The 14,826-nt window shown below is 35.0% G+C and overlaps 1 protein-coding gene across 3 annotated transcripts in view; it reads left to right on the forward strand.

Moving 5' to 3' along the window:
• The window catches only part of robo1 (roundabout guidance receptor 1), a 922,568-nt gene that overhangs the window by 550,704 nt on the left and 357,038 nt on the right, over positions 1-14,826 (forward strand). For all 3 annotated transcript variants that reach the window (XM_062974986.1, XM_062974987.1, XM_062974988.1), the window contains one exon: positions 11,274-11,600. In XM_062974986.1, the coding sequence (XP_062831056.1) occupies positions 11,274-11,600 (327 nt within the window). The remainder of the gene's footprint in view (positions 1-11,273; positions 11,601-14,826) is intronic.

Here is a 14,826-nt window from a genome sequence, read left to right on the forward strand (position 1 = left end):
TACCGCTTTGAGGTCCAAAGTGGTTATTCATGCTTGAATTTCATGTTATTTTGCACAAATAGTTACCGGATGTGCATGAAAGAGGGAAAGAGATAATTAAATGTGCTGTGCAGATTTTGAATATAATTTGATACTTTGGCACATGTTGCATAGGCAGTAAGAAAACCCTGGGGCAATCAGGACACAAATAAAATAGCAGTAGCTCGTTTTACAGATAATTCCTTTTAACTATTATGTCTTGAAAAACTGTGATGTGAAAGTATAGACTCTTTTGAGAGGCCTGTTCATTTATACCATATCTGGTAGAGTGTCTAAAGAACTTCTTCTTGGTTTTGTAAATGCATATTTATATAAATCAGCATGCTAAAATATCTTTATTGCATCTTAGAAATAACAGACCGTTTGCTAAAGTACACTGAACAGAAATCTTATGCATGTATGCATGTGCATAATCAGTACATAGAACTCTAAGATGCCATTGAAGGTTGTTTGCTTAATAGAGGTGTGCAATTCGGTCAAAAGGCATGCTGTTTTGGGTTCCATTTTCGGCTAACCCCTAATTCTGTTTACCGGGAAGTTACTAAAATTGGAAAAAGTGTTGCCGTTTTCATTCAGCAAAGATTCAGCCCATTGGCTACAATTGGAAACTTTAAAGGCTCAATCCTCAGTTATTTTAAGGCCTATCTTCATGAAACCTACCTTGGTTTTAGACCTCATTTACAACTGTAGGCCTGCCAAGTTTCAGAACAATTCACCAATCTACTCATTTTTTAAGAATTATTTTAAGTTTTTACCATAACATTTTTAAATATAAGACATACTGCAAGAGTGGGTTCTAGGAATTTTAGTTGCTTGTTGTGTCCATTCGCAACCAATCAGAGCATGGACACAACCAGGCCTTTTATTGGCTGAGAAACAGAAAGAGAGAGAAAACTTCAGCTCCCATCATTCTCCAAGAGGAACTCAGAGACTTTTCAATGCCTACCCTGTGCAAGTGCTGCTGGGAAAGCGAGTTCCCAGCAGGGCCCTCTCTGGAGGAGGAGCCTAGGGAGCCTTTTCACTTCTGGGGAGAGAGAAAAGATGCTGCAGGATCTTCTCCAGGAGTCTTGCACCAGACCGCTGCCTCAGGTATAATGCAGACTTAACTCCATCCTTTCCAGTAGCCGATAAATCTGGCTCTCTTGATCTGTTTTGCTGAGTTTTTCGGCTCCCTCCTCCCTGTTCTGTTTTTGGGGGATTACAAAAAACAGATGACCGAATATTAGAAATCACTTTTAATCAAACTGATTTGGGCACAAGCCTATTCTTAATGTGTTGAAGGTTGTTTGCTGGAGCTGGTTTATTGTAGTTTACCTTGTGGAAGTACTTAATTTGTTGTATTGTAGATTTTTTAGTGTAGTTTCCCAATACACTATTCCAAAAATGTTTGAACACACACATTATTTTCTTACAGGCTTTGATATCTTATATTGGTCTCGGCTACAATATATGTTTTGGATTTTGGAATGTTCTTCCTAGGTTTTAAAATATTGCATGTAGATAATATGATATTTTGGAGATAGGACCGACGTCTAAACATGAAATTCAGTTACTCGAATAGGCCAAATGTAATTTGATTCAAAATATTTTAAAATGTAGAAGAAAGTTTGTGTACACTGAATCATCAAAAAGCAAAGATGTCACTATCTCATTGTGATGTGGACAGTTTTAGAGCATTCTAGATTTCTGGATAAGAGATCCTCAATCTGTATATAATTATTGTTTTTCCCAGTAAGATTATTATACAATCCATAATGAATAAAGCTTTATTATTTAATGTTATAGAGATTTTCTGTTGTAGCCATTCTTATGTGATATTCTAAATAATCTTAAAGACTATGTATATGCAACAATGCATTATTTTCTTAATGCTTCCCAAAAAGTGCTCTAAAGGGTTAATGAATAATTAGTACTTAAAACTAAGGTGAGAAAATAAATTGGCAGAAATGTCCATTGATTAGTCTGTATTCCATACATTTGGAGTTTGTTTACTGGCATGCAAAAACAATGTATTAAACATTTTTCCTTAGAAGGGAAAACAGAATAAGTACTGCTGTCTTTAGATTGTTGTACACCACCAAAAAGTAAGAATGAAGTCATAACTTGAGTTCATAGCTTGAGAACTCTTGAATATCAGCTATTTCCATTACTTCTGGAACTAGCCACAAATATTAGACAAGGAAATGAAGCACTTGGACAAAGAAAGCAATTTTGTACGGTGATACTGATGTGAGAGCTATTTTTTTTTATTTTGGAATAACAGTTGTTTTGAAACAATATTTTAAATTGGAAATTGAAAAATGGGTTAAAATAATTTTAGTGAAAAGTTTGGGTAAATAACAACTTCACATAAAGACACACAAAACATGATTATAAGAAAACTAATATAGTTGGCTTTTAGTCAAGTTCTAAAACAAAAATAGTATAGGATAGTAATTTTAAAATTACATCCAACTATTCCTACCTTTTAATTCCAAGTTTGTAAGCATTTTTTAAATCGTGTCAGAAGCAAACATACTGCAAGTCATTTCTGGTTTGAAAGAATTGGCTCTCTACAGAGACGTTGCCCAGGGGACGCCCGGATGTGTTACCATCCTGCTGGGAAGCTTCTTTCATGTCTCTGCATGGTAAGCTAGGGCTGACGGACAGGAGCTCATTCGAACCACCCACCTTTAGGCCATCAGTTCAGCCAGCACAAGGGTTTAACCCATTGCACCACCGCAGCTCCTTTTTGTAAGCAATAAAGCTATCATATAATTTTCTGTTTTCTTAATCAGCAAGAACATAATGTATTTTTCCATTAGCTACTAAAAGTTCTAAAACTGACTGTAGCCCATACAATCCAATGACAAATAATAAAGTATTTGTATCTCGCAGAAAGTTGAAATTCATTTTTTTCTGAACTAAAAACAGGAAGAAGTTGTTGTTTACTTGTTAGGTGATTTAAACTTCTAACTAATATGTTTGGAATTTGCAATGAACACAGAGGATGCTTGTAAGCCTCAAGCTTGTGAATATCCATCTAATTAGTCCCACTGAAGTCATTAAGTCATTCTAGAAATGTTTGTATAAGATTAAGGGATGGTTATAATTTCCTTCATTGTATAGGGTAGAATATATATATATATATATATATATATATATATATATATATATATACACACACACACACACACACACACACACACATATATATACAGTAGAGTCTCACTTATCCAAGCTAAACGGGCCGGCAGAAGCTTGGATAAGCGAATATCTTGGATAATAAGGAGAGATTAAGGAAAAGCCTATTAAACATCAAATTAGGTTATGATTTTACAAAATAAGCACCAAAACATCATGTTATACAACAAATTTGACAGAAAAAGCAGTTCAATACACAGTAATGTTATGTTGTAATTACTGTATTTACGAATTTAGCACCAAAATATCATGATATATTGAAAACATTGACTACAAAAATGGCTTGGATAATACAGAAACTTGGATAAGCGAGGCTTGGATAAGTGAGACTCTACTGTGTGTGTGTGTACACACACACACACACAGACTTGAAAAATATGTACTGTAGTATTTAAATAGTGCTGGTTTTTTTTTCTCAAAGTCTAGTTTGTAATTTAAGTCGGATAGCAAGCCTTGCTTTTCAAGCAGTTGATTGATCGTTTATCTTTTCAGTAAAAGAAGGCGATGTATCTGCTCTAATCCCACTAGTGACCCAGGGTTTTCATGTTAAAGATTTCAAGCTAAAACTTTCTATTAGTTGCAGCATAGTATAATGCCTGTCAGGGACTTCTTGACAAGACATTTTGAAGGCTGAAAAAGTTTTAATGGGGGCTTTCTCTTGAAAGCTGAGAATCTGATTTCAGAGTATAGGGAGACCTTCTGTGTCCATATTAAACTCTCATGGATCTGAACTAGTATAAGCAAAATATTTCAGGACAAAGAACCACAATACAGTTTTTGCTAACTGTAATATATTGACATAAATTTAAAAGAGAATTTAAAATGGGATGAATTCTCCTGCAATTTGTTCTGAAGCAATGATAGCATTTTGAAACATTTTTTGCGGCCTCCTTTAGGGAGTGATCTTACTGTTTTACCTGTGAAGTTATCACACCTCTTAGTCTTCCTGTGCGTCATTAACTTAGTGTGCTCACTAATGCTTTTTAAATGTTGGGAAAGTTGACTCTATGGTTTCAGAATAACTCAGCTTGACTGCATTCCTTCAAGGATTTGTTGCTAATCCTTTAAAAGGCAGTTTGAAATATTTTGTTTTCCAGAAGTATAAATGTCTTTACAAAATTACCTTTAGATTTTTGCTTTACTACTTTCTGTCACAGGAGCTAATAACTCATGTAAACCAGAGCTCTTTAAATCTCTTCCTTGAGTGGGACTATTATGTAGTAGTTTTTTTAAAAAAAGAAACCCGTTTCACTTGATGTTTGAATAGAAGTCAAACAACAAAGCATAAGTTTGAAGATTCATGACAGGTTCTCGAAGAAGCTTCTGAAAAGGAAGGAATGAGTAAAATCTCCTTTTTACCTTTTGTGTCATGGAAAAATTAGACAATTCATATCATTTCATGTAATATTTCACCATTTTAAACACATTTCTACTGTATTAGTAGCATACTGTTCCTGGAGTCTGTTGTGTTGCTAATAATGGGATCATTTGCATATCTCTTGAAGTTTTACCATGTTCAGTTAGAGAAATTTGTGATTATTAATGTTATTAAGTATTAATGCACCTCTGCAGAACAGGATGGCTACCGGTGAAAAATTTTTTACCAATATGTTTACTGGCATTTATGATGGGAAAGAAAAAAGTAAGCGGCTACTACTGTGTGTCTTCTAATAGAAAAAAAAACAGGAGCAGGGGTTGGGGGGCGGGGTTGCAAGCAAACACATGTCTGAAGAAGGACATGACACAATAAAATTGCTGTGTGTGGCAATAATGGGCCAAATGCGGGGTCCATAGGGATCGGAAAATTCAAGCCAAAAAAGTTTTTCTAAAGGTATAGACAGGCCCCAGGTTTGCCTAAAACAGTAAGCCATGCTCACATTTGCTGAATGGTGGCTTTTTTATTTTGTCTCAGTCCATCCTTGCAAGAATCAATCATGATTTATTTTATTTATTTTCTATCACACTTTTTTCCCTAAACAGGATGCAAGATATCACAGTTAGAAATAATTTATTTATACACTCCAAATACACTAGTTCCTATCTGATCCTGGAAGCTAAACAAGTTGGGAGAGCAGAATCCATCTGATCTTGGTGGTTGACCAAGATGGGAAACTGCCAACAAGTACCAGGTGCTGTAGGCTATATTTCAAAAGACAGAACTGGCACATTTGAGTATTCTGAATATTCATTGCCTAAAGAAACCCAATGAAATTCATGAGGTCACCGTAAGATGGCAGACAACTTGAAGGCACATGTGTTTATAGAAACATTCTATATTACCATTCAGGATTAATAAATATTTTCCCCTAAAGAACATTTCAGCAAAATTATTAAGAACCAATTCAAAGGTATAGCTGTGTTAGTCTATGATCCCTAAAATCCATCTCCATACTGATATTAAGAACCAATGTTACACAGACGACAGAAAGTTCAAAACTGTCAAGAACATAATATACTAAAAGGCTGATAGGGTAGACAGTTCTGATTGCATGCCTGAAAGACAACTGAGAAGGTGTCAGTCTAATCTCCCATGTGAGGCAATTCTGCAATTTGGGCACTGATATGGAAAATGATTTCTGTCCTCTCTGGTCTCATCTCTCCTTGCTGTCCCTCTTTTTTGTGGTGGAATGCAGAGCAGGACTTCTGAAGATGATCACAATTGACAGACAAGTCCTGATCCCATCTATTTAGGGTTCTAATGGTAGTTGCCAGTACCTTGAAGTAAACTGGAAGTTGGTGAAATGTAAACAAAACTATTATAATACTGTCATTACAATAAAATAGGCACCAGAATGTATTCTGTGTCTGTTATTTCTGAACACTTTTCAGGAGCAATTTCTTGTAGAATATGTTGCAGTCATCTAAATTGAATGTAATCACATACATGTGCAACTATGGCTAAATCTGGTCATATGGCAAATTAGCCAGTTGGCAGAATACAGTGAACCTGCCTGGTCTTCAGGTTCATGACCTGCAGATTCAGCCCATAGTGAATTCAGCCACCTATTTTTGCCATCTGGCTTATTTGCTTACCAATTTACTTACATGTAAGTGTGATAGAGCTTTTACAAGTCTTTCTGATTGGTAGAAAGCAGCTACGACACACTTTATGCTTTCATTACTCTTTCATTACAGCACTATGTCACTAGTTCGAATTTGTAGCAGCATTAAAGTTCTTTTCTTTCCAAATTCTAGTTTGGGACGGATTCTGTTAAACTAACAGATGTATGCATAGTTTCCTTTATTAGTTTTATACCTGAATTCTAATTTTTAGATAGAAAAAACTCTATTCATTTATCTTCCTTTTTTTCGTGTCAGGAGCAACATGAGAAACTGCAAGTCGCTTCTGGAGTGAGAGAATTGGCCGCCTGCAGGGCGTTGCCCAGGGGACGCCCGGATGTTTTGATGTTTTACCATCCTTGTGGGAGGCCTTTCTCATGTCCCCTTACAGAGCTGGAGCTGATAGAGGGAGCTCGACCGCTCTCTCTCCCCGGGTGGGATTCGAACCTGGCAGCTTGCAGATCAGCAGCCCAACCTTCAAGTCACAAGGCTTTAACCCACTACTCCACCGGGGCCTTCCATTAAGTGTAACATTTATGAATTGGCTGTGTTGGTATTTTGAGGAAAATACTTTATATTAAATTCACACGTCTCAAGCACGGGGCCCATGGGCTGAATCTGGCCCACTATGTCATTTTATATGGCCTATGAGGGTTTTGATACCAGGGCAATACATATTTTGAGTCGTACAATTACCATTGGCCCTTTGAAGGCATCCATAAGGCTGATGTGGCCCTCAGTGAAAATAAATTTGACAGCCCTGGTTTAAATAATCTGGTTAATGTTTGAAAGTGTTTCTAAATACAATTTACCTGGCCTCATACAAATATTTTCTATTCTAAAAGCTAGGTCTTATTATTATTATTATTATTAATAATAATAATAATAATAATAATAATAATAATATTTATATACCTCTCCACCTCCCCAAAGGGGCTTGGGTAGTGTCAGCTGTTGCTTACATATTTGTGTGTGTGTGTGTGTGTGTGTGTGTGTGCATAATTTTAATATTTTAAATTATAATATGTAAGATTCACAGAAGATGCTTGCAACTGTGTATGGGTCTGACATATTTTCAATTCAGCATTATTCTTTGTTTAAACTAACGACATAGTTGACCTTTTGTGTCCCTGGTGTTTCCTGAACTGGGGTTCATATCCTGTTAATAAATAACTTTAAGAACATACAGACAGTTCTGACATTCTACTTACATTTTCAGGAAAGCAGAATGTGGTTAAAGTTACAGATTTGGTTAAATCCTTTTTCGCCTCTCTACTATTTTACTGTTTTGTTTGATGACATCATTCAGCAAATATGTTATCTGTGCACTGAAAGTGTAGCTGCATTATTTTAATAATATGAATCAAGCAGACAGAAGATTGGTATGGTGATGCACATAAACTACTGTATGAAAGTTTATTTTTCTATTTGAAGAAAAATCAATTAAAAGTGCAATCAACAGCTTCTTGGTTATATACAAAGATGTTTATGACTTTTACTGTATAGCCAGTTGTCTCCATATCATGTATGAATTGGTTTTAGATAATGGTGTGGTTCAAGTTTCTTGATTTGCACATAATGATTGATAAATGTGATCAAATTTGCAAATCTGGGAAAACTACAAAGTGTTTAGCTAACCTGTTTGGAACCTCTCTGGGTGCTACCTCTATAAGATTTTGGACATGTAAAAAGCCTTTAGACCAGTGGTTCTCAACCTGTGGGTCCCCAGGTGTTTTGGCCTACAAGTCCCAGAAATCCCCGCCAGTTTACCAGCTGTTAGGATTTCAGGTAGTTTGAAGGCCAAACATCTGGGGACCCACAGGTTGAGAACCACTGCCTTAGAAGATGACAAAATATCATTCTCTGTTAATGGATAGAAGTGTTATTTGAGACATCCTGGTTTCAGTCTGTTTTGTCATTGAAATGCAAGAACCAACACCTTGAATATGGGCAAAAAATAAACAGGAAATGTTATTTCAAGAACAGAATTTTTACAGAGCAGGTCTGTAATAATAAATCACATAACCATGTGGCCACTATATTTCTAGGTTATCAAATTTGAGAGAAAACTTTATAATACACATTCTGAGAAATTTAAGAATAATGTTCAGAAAATTAGTTCACATAAACATTCTCTATCCATCTGCCACTGGCCCAGCTCATCTGACAAATTTAAAAATGCAATGCAGCCCGTGTGTCTAAAAGTTTCTTGGGGCTCCACAATAAACTTTTCTTTCAAAAAGGGCTCTGCAGCTTCAAAGTTTGAGTGCCCCTGCTCTAAAGACACCAGATCCTATCTGATCTTGAAAGTTAAGCAAGATTAGTTCAAATTTTTACTTGAACGGGATGTCACCAACATACACCAGGTGGTATAAGATGTATTTCAGAAGAAGCAACTGGGAAAACCACCTCCGAGTATTTATTGTCAAGAAAATTATATTAAATTAGTGGGGTTTTAATAAGTCAACAAGTGACTTTAAGACACACACAAGGACAGTGTTTTCAAGCTGATCTCACCTGGAGAAGAGATTTTCAGGTTTTGGTAATGTTGGTAACCACACCTCTAGGTCAGCTCTTTGTATAGCTCCTTTTATGTTTTAAAAAAGCATCTAAGGAAATTGGTTATTTCTGAATCTTGCTATTAGCTTGCAAATAAATGTATGAACATGATCAGCATTATGAGCAGCATGTTTGCTCTTTTAAGCAAATGCATGGAGTATCGTATGCAATGTTTTGCATTTTAAGATATAAAATTTATATTAGAGCATGTTGTGCCAACATCTTTGTTTCCTTTAAAGCAATGCACATGGGCTCTTTGCAAAGAAAAATGAGAGTTCTTTGTATATAAAGTAAGTAATAAGTATTGTGCTTCTGTGTTCACAAATTACCCCTTTTGGGACAGATGTCCGACAAGAAAATTATGGGATTGGTGCCCTTTGTAGGATTTATGTTGCTACATAAAGTTGCTTCTACTCAATAAAACACAAATTGGAACTTAAATAACCTGGCTATAAGGAGAGAAAAATTAGAAGTATTGCTGTGGAACAAGATTACTCAGATGCCAAAGCCATTATATCCCCTCTGGCAGCTGTCATCAAATTTGCTGTTAACGTTCTCTATATGCCACTCATCTCATGAAAATTGTACTGTCTTGTACAATTTAGGGAAGTTTATGCTATGGTGCAGATAAGAATGACTTTATTACAGTACTTTAACTGAAATACAGTTACAGGCATTTCCCTATTTGTTATCTAAAAGATATTTTAAAATGTTGGACCCAATTTCAAAGCTGTATATTTCACAATGGCAACATGTTACAATTACCCAAAAAATGTACAAATGGTTCATAAGTTCTCAAGTTTACTAATCATTTTGAGCCAGAAGCAAAACTAAAAGATAACCCTGCAATGGAGAATATCTGATTAGGCCTTATGGTCCAGCATCACCATCTTGCGTATGACTGAGGCTCAGGGTGCTGGGAGAAGCATCTAGTTATTATCATTTTAAACTCTATGCCTTACCCTTTCAAGTGGTAAGAATTTCATTTATGGGTGGTTCATATAGTGATTTCAAATCAGGACTATCTGTTTGAAACACCCTGTACTTTTCTTTTTTAACATTTTTCATTTTCATGCATGAAGACTTCATTTGTGACTTCTTCCTTTCCAAAAGGTTTTAATATTTTTCCCTCTTTCAATTAAAATTCCAAGGTACCTCATAGGAATTGACATTTAGAGTTGAATTTCTCATGTCTAGCCTTGCTTGGCTCAAAGACATTCCAAAACAGCATTCAAAAAAGCTCTAGTTTCAGCTTTGTTTTCATTTTCTTTTAAATAGGTTTAAACATTATTTTGGAAAACAATATAATTTGCTAATCGAAAATAAGCAATGGCCATGTATATAGCCACAATATTGAAGGCTGGTGTGATGATGGTGTCCCAGTTTCGAAGTCCTTGTCCAATATAGTAAAATTACCTATACTGTAGAAAAAGTGCTTGAAAGGCATTTTATTCAAGAAATTTCCTTGATATTCAAAAAGTTTTCCTTGGACATTAAATTTGGCTTCACTTTACCTATTTTCATTATTGTCTTGATCTTACGCTAATTCTGTATTTTGATTTTTGTTGTTAATTGCTGGTGATCTTATGAGATACCTCAAGACAACCTGTCATCAACAGATTTGCTCAAGTTTTGCAAACTCAGTTGATTGAATCTATTCACTTGTAATGCAGTACTCTTCTTTCCTTACTGCCTCCCATTTTACCAAGCATTATCAACTTTTCCAATAAGTCATATCATCTCATTATATGACCATAAACATGATAGGCTCAGTTTGGCCATTCCGGCTTCTGGGGAGAGCTCAGATTTGATTTATTCTAATACATTATGTGTCTTTTTGACAGTCCATGGTTATCTGTAGAATTCTTCTTTATCATGACATTTTACTTGTTTGTGATGTTTGATATGAAAATTTTCCCCCCAAAAGACTAAACTTTTTAATCTTGGATGGGCAACAAGATGACCTATGGTCTGTATGAATGTTCTCTATTGACCTTTGAAGTATCCCTCATTGCCTTGAGAATTTTTTAAAAATCTCAGAACAGTATGAATCATGCTCCCATAAGTCTTGAGGAAGTACATTTTAATACAAGCACACAGAAAGAGAGAATATTAAAACCTAAAGTGGGCTTTTCTTCACTTCTGGATTCAGCTGAAATTGTGGTATGACTATCAATGAGTTCTGAGGGGAAAAATTCCTAGATTCTGTTGAAGTTCTTACATCTGTATTAAATAATAAATATAATTAAAATGTTAATATGTTCAAGTGGGAAATACATTTTCAATTTTAAAAAAATGTTGCCGCTGATACACCGCTAAAGGAATGTAGCTGTGAAATATCCTATTTTGGTTCTGTTCATATTCAAAATTCTCTTTCCATTATATTTAGCAAGCAGTTTGAGTAAAATATTAATTTGGATTTTGTTCTTCAGGTTCCCGACTACGTCAAGAGGATTTTCCACCTCGAATAGTTGAACATCCTTCAGATCTAATTGTTTCTAAAGGAGAACCAGCAACTTTGAACTGTAAGGCCGAAGGCAGGCCAACACCAACTATTGAATGGTACAAAGGAGGAGAAAGGGTTGAAACTGACAAAGATGATCCTCGTTCTCATCGGATGTTGCTGCCAAGTGGATCTTTATTTTTCTTACGCATAGTTCATGGCCGCAAAAGTAGACCGGATGAAGGAGTTTATGTCTGTGTAGCAAGGAATTACCTTGGTGAAGCTGTAAGCCACAATGCATCGCTGGAAGTAGCAAGTAAGTCTCCTCCCTTCATTCATTGGCAGCTTCTTTAGTGACTATTGCTTGAGTAGAATATAAACATATGTATTTTGACAGTGTGTCATTGAAGGTACAGACATTTAGTTAGATTTGACTGTGTGGTATTGGCACACTACCTGTGCTTGCATTGTGTAATGTTTATATGCAGATGATGTATATTGGATAAGTGGATGACTAAGAAATGTTAGAAATCCAATTTTGTTTTCTGTATATGTGACACAAGACACTAATTCTGATAACAGTTGTAATAACAAAAAAATAAAGTAAAAATGAACAATTAAATATAAAATTAGTTTTAAAATGGAATAAATATTACTCTATACATTTGTATCTGTTTAGCTTTACAGTAGCATATCTTATATATTTCAGTCAGCTTGCATTTATTGCTTGCTAATTGATCACAAGTTTTACTTTACTTCACACTTATACTATTATTACATTTACACTGGCAGCTTGATAAGGCTACTGTCATCCATGCCCAGCAGAGATACCAAGATGCATCCTATGACATGTGCTTGGTAAAAAATTAAAATGATATTCCTTTTTAAAATATTGGCATAAATAAATAACAGCTTCACCACAGGTTTCTACTAGAGTAGGTAAGATTTATATTGGGCCATTTCCTTGTAGTTTTTATATTAATTCCTTAAACTAATCTGACTTTACTGTAGTTAAGCCTTATAAGGGTGCATCTTAGGCAACATTATATTACCCATTTTTTTATCTATCTGCAAACCTATATGGATTTAGTATCTATACATTTTTTTACAATGCACATGTTAATTGTGTAATTTTTTAATGGATTTTAGGTTTGGCATATAAGGGTCGTTTTTGGCACATTGTAGACATGGGTGTTTGCTGGTTGATTTATGTGCAATAAATGATAATTTGTTGTTATGTGTTGCGTTCAGTACCTAAACTATCTGATAGTCCTCTTATGGACAATTACATTTTGCGTACATTGGTTTTTTATTAAATGCCATCACATTTTTATAAATTAGTGATGCAGGATTGCTAATGCTAATTCACTCATCAGTTTTTAACTGCCCTTCTTACCCATGTAAGCCATCTTGATTTAGATTACAATAGGAGTATTAGTGATAAAAACTGGAGATTTATTTTAAAACATACATCTACAAAGGCTTTTCAAGTGCTCTATGAAATCAGAATATAAAAGGCATTCTAAAGGATCCCAAAATATTTTCTACGTAAAAGTTCTATAGCATTACATTATTTATCTGGTTTAAATTATAATGATAAGTAATCTTGCAGATATAGGGCAACATTGTAGAGACTTGATATAAAGAAGAAATGTGAACTATGAGCAGATTAGATGCTTATATCTAGCAGTTTTATTGTTTTGGTTTTTTAAAGCTCCAAACTGCATAGGAAGTTTTAAGTAGAAGAAACAAAGGTGACTATATATTTAACCTTGTAATAGAGGAATAGAATATCAGAATACAAACACATTGTAGGATTATGATCTCCTAGATTTCATGTTATTTTACAGTAGATGACCAAGGCATTTTGTCTTCCTTTTGAGAAATCTTTTTCTCAGTTACTTCATCTTTTTATTGTGCTTTTCCTCATGTTTGAAGTCACTTTTCCCAGGTAGTGTCTAGCTGAGTGGTTCTCAACCTGGAGTCCCCAGATATTTTTGGCCTTCAGCTCCCAGAAATCCTAACAGCTGGTAAACTGGCTGGGATTTCTGGGAGTTGTAGGCCAAAAACATCTGAGGACCCCAGGTTGAGAACCACTGGTCTAACTCCTACAGTATGGAGCCTTGTAACTCACTCCATCTCTTTCTCCTGTGAGTGGTATAAGTATGTGTAGATCTTTCCCTCCATATGTATGTGTGTGTGTTTGATGTATATAATATGTTCAATGTATACCTTCAGATATTTTGGACTACTGATCTTGTCTTCTCTAACCATTGATCATATATACTGAAGCTGATTAAAGTTTTACTCAAAAACATCTGAGGGTGCCAGATCAGTCTGTCTATCATTGTATTGATATGAGATTTCAAAGATATTGCCGTTAGTATTCCAAGAATATAAATTGTTGTAAAATGTATGTAGAAATGAAGGGATTAAATGAACAAATTGATTTAACTCTGGTCCATCCAGTATTTTTTTAGTTAGTACCAAAGGCACATTTGTTGGGAAATATACTGTACTTCATTATGATCAAAACAAAAAGAGTGAATGTGGGCAAACAGAGGAGAAGACTGAAAAATTCTTTAAAAAATATCCAAAAGCTATGTGAGAAAGAAAATAAAAAATATATATTTTGTATGGAACAGAACGAAACATGTGCAAGATAGAGAGGTGAGAGCATTGCATTTCGACAGAGTATTGGAATGTATAGCTGTGGGGTATGTGTAGTTTTCTTGTAAACTCTGAGAGTGTTGGGAGGGACAAGTGTCAGTTTCCAAGTCATAGAATGGGGGAAGAGTTCCTTACTGCAGATAAGTTAAACTCTTTGTTTGTCTGACTCTGACTGTCTTTGTGTCTCTTTCCTTTTTTCAAAGCCATCTCTTATCTCAGATAATATACTCTTGCCTGCCAGACTATTTCCTGTACAATTACTTGGGAAGAAAAAAAACTCTGCTCCCACTTTTTAAAATTGTTGGCCCTTATATACACAGTTGTTTGCTTCCTTAGCATTTCCCACCATTATATCCACAAAAATTATTTTATGTTAGGTGTTTGTAGTTTTACATTGGCACAACACTCATTGAACATTGTGGGATATACTTCCAAATTAATGTGTTTAGGATTGTGTTACCAATTTCTATAAACATCTAGCTCAGCTTGTCCAGGTTTGCCAAAATGAAAAGATTTTTGGTTGCTTCTTTTTCTACCAAATTTCCCATAAACCATAAAAATAATATTTTAAAAAAGAATTCTGGTAAGCTTGTGACAGGTTATGCAGATAACAGCATTTAATCATCGCCATAACTTACTTTTAACTGATTTTAGTTGATTTTCTATTGCCTACTTTATTGTATACGTTGATACTGTTAGCTAAACTGGGGATTTTTAAAAAGGAATTTGATATTAATATATAATGCATATATAGAAAAGAAAAAAATTCTGGTGGGTGAGTTAATTGGTAGGGTGGGAAATGGTGTGCCACTGCTAGGGCTGCATATCAAGTCACTTGCCAGTATGATGCGCTACGTCTGTAAAATGGCTTT

This window comes from Anolis carolinensis, chromosome 3, assembly GCF_035594765.1.
Source record: "Anolis carolinensis isolate JA03-04 chromosome 3, rAnoCar3.1.pri, whole genome shotgun sequence".
NCBI lineage: Eukaryota > Metazoa > Chordata > Lepidosauria > Squamata > Dactyloidae > Anolis > Anolis carolinensis.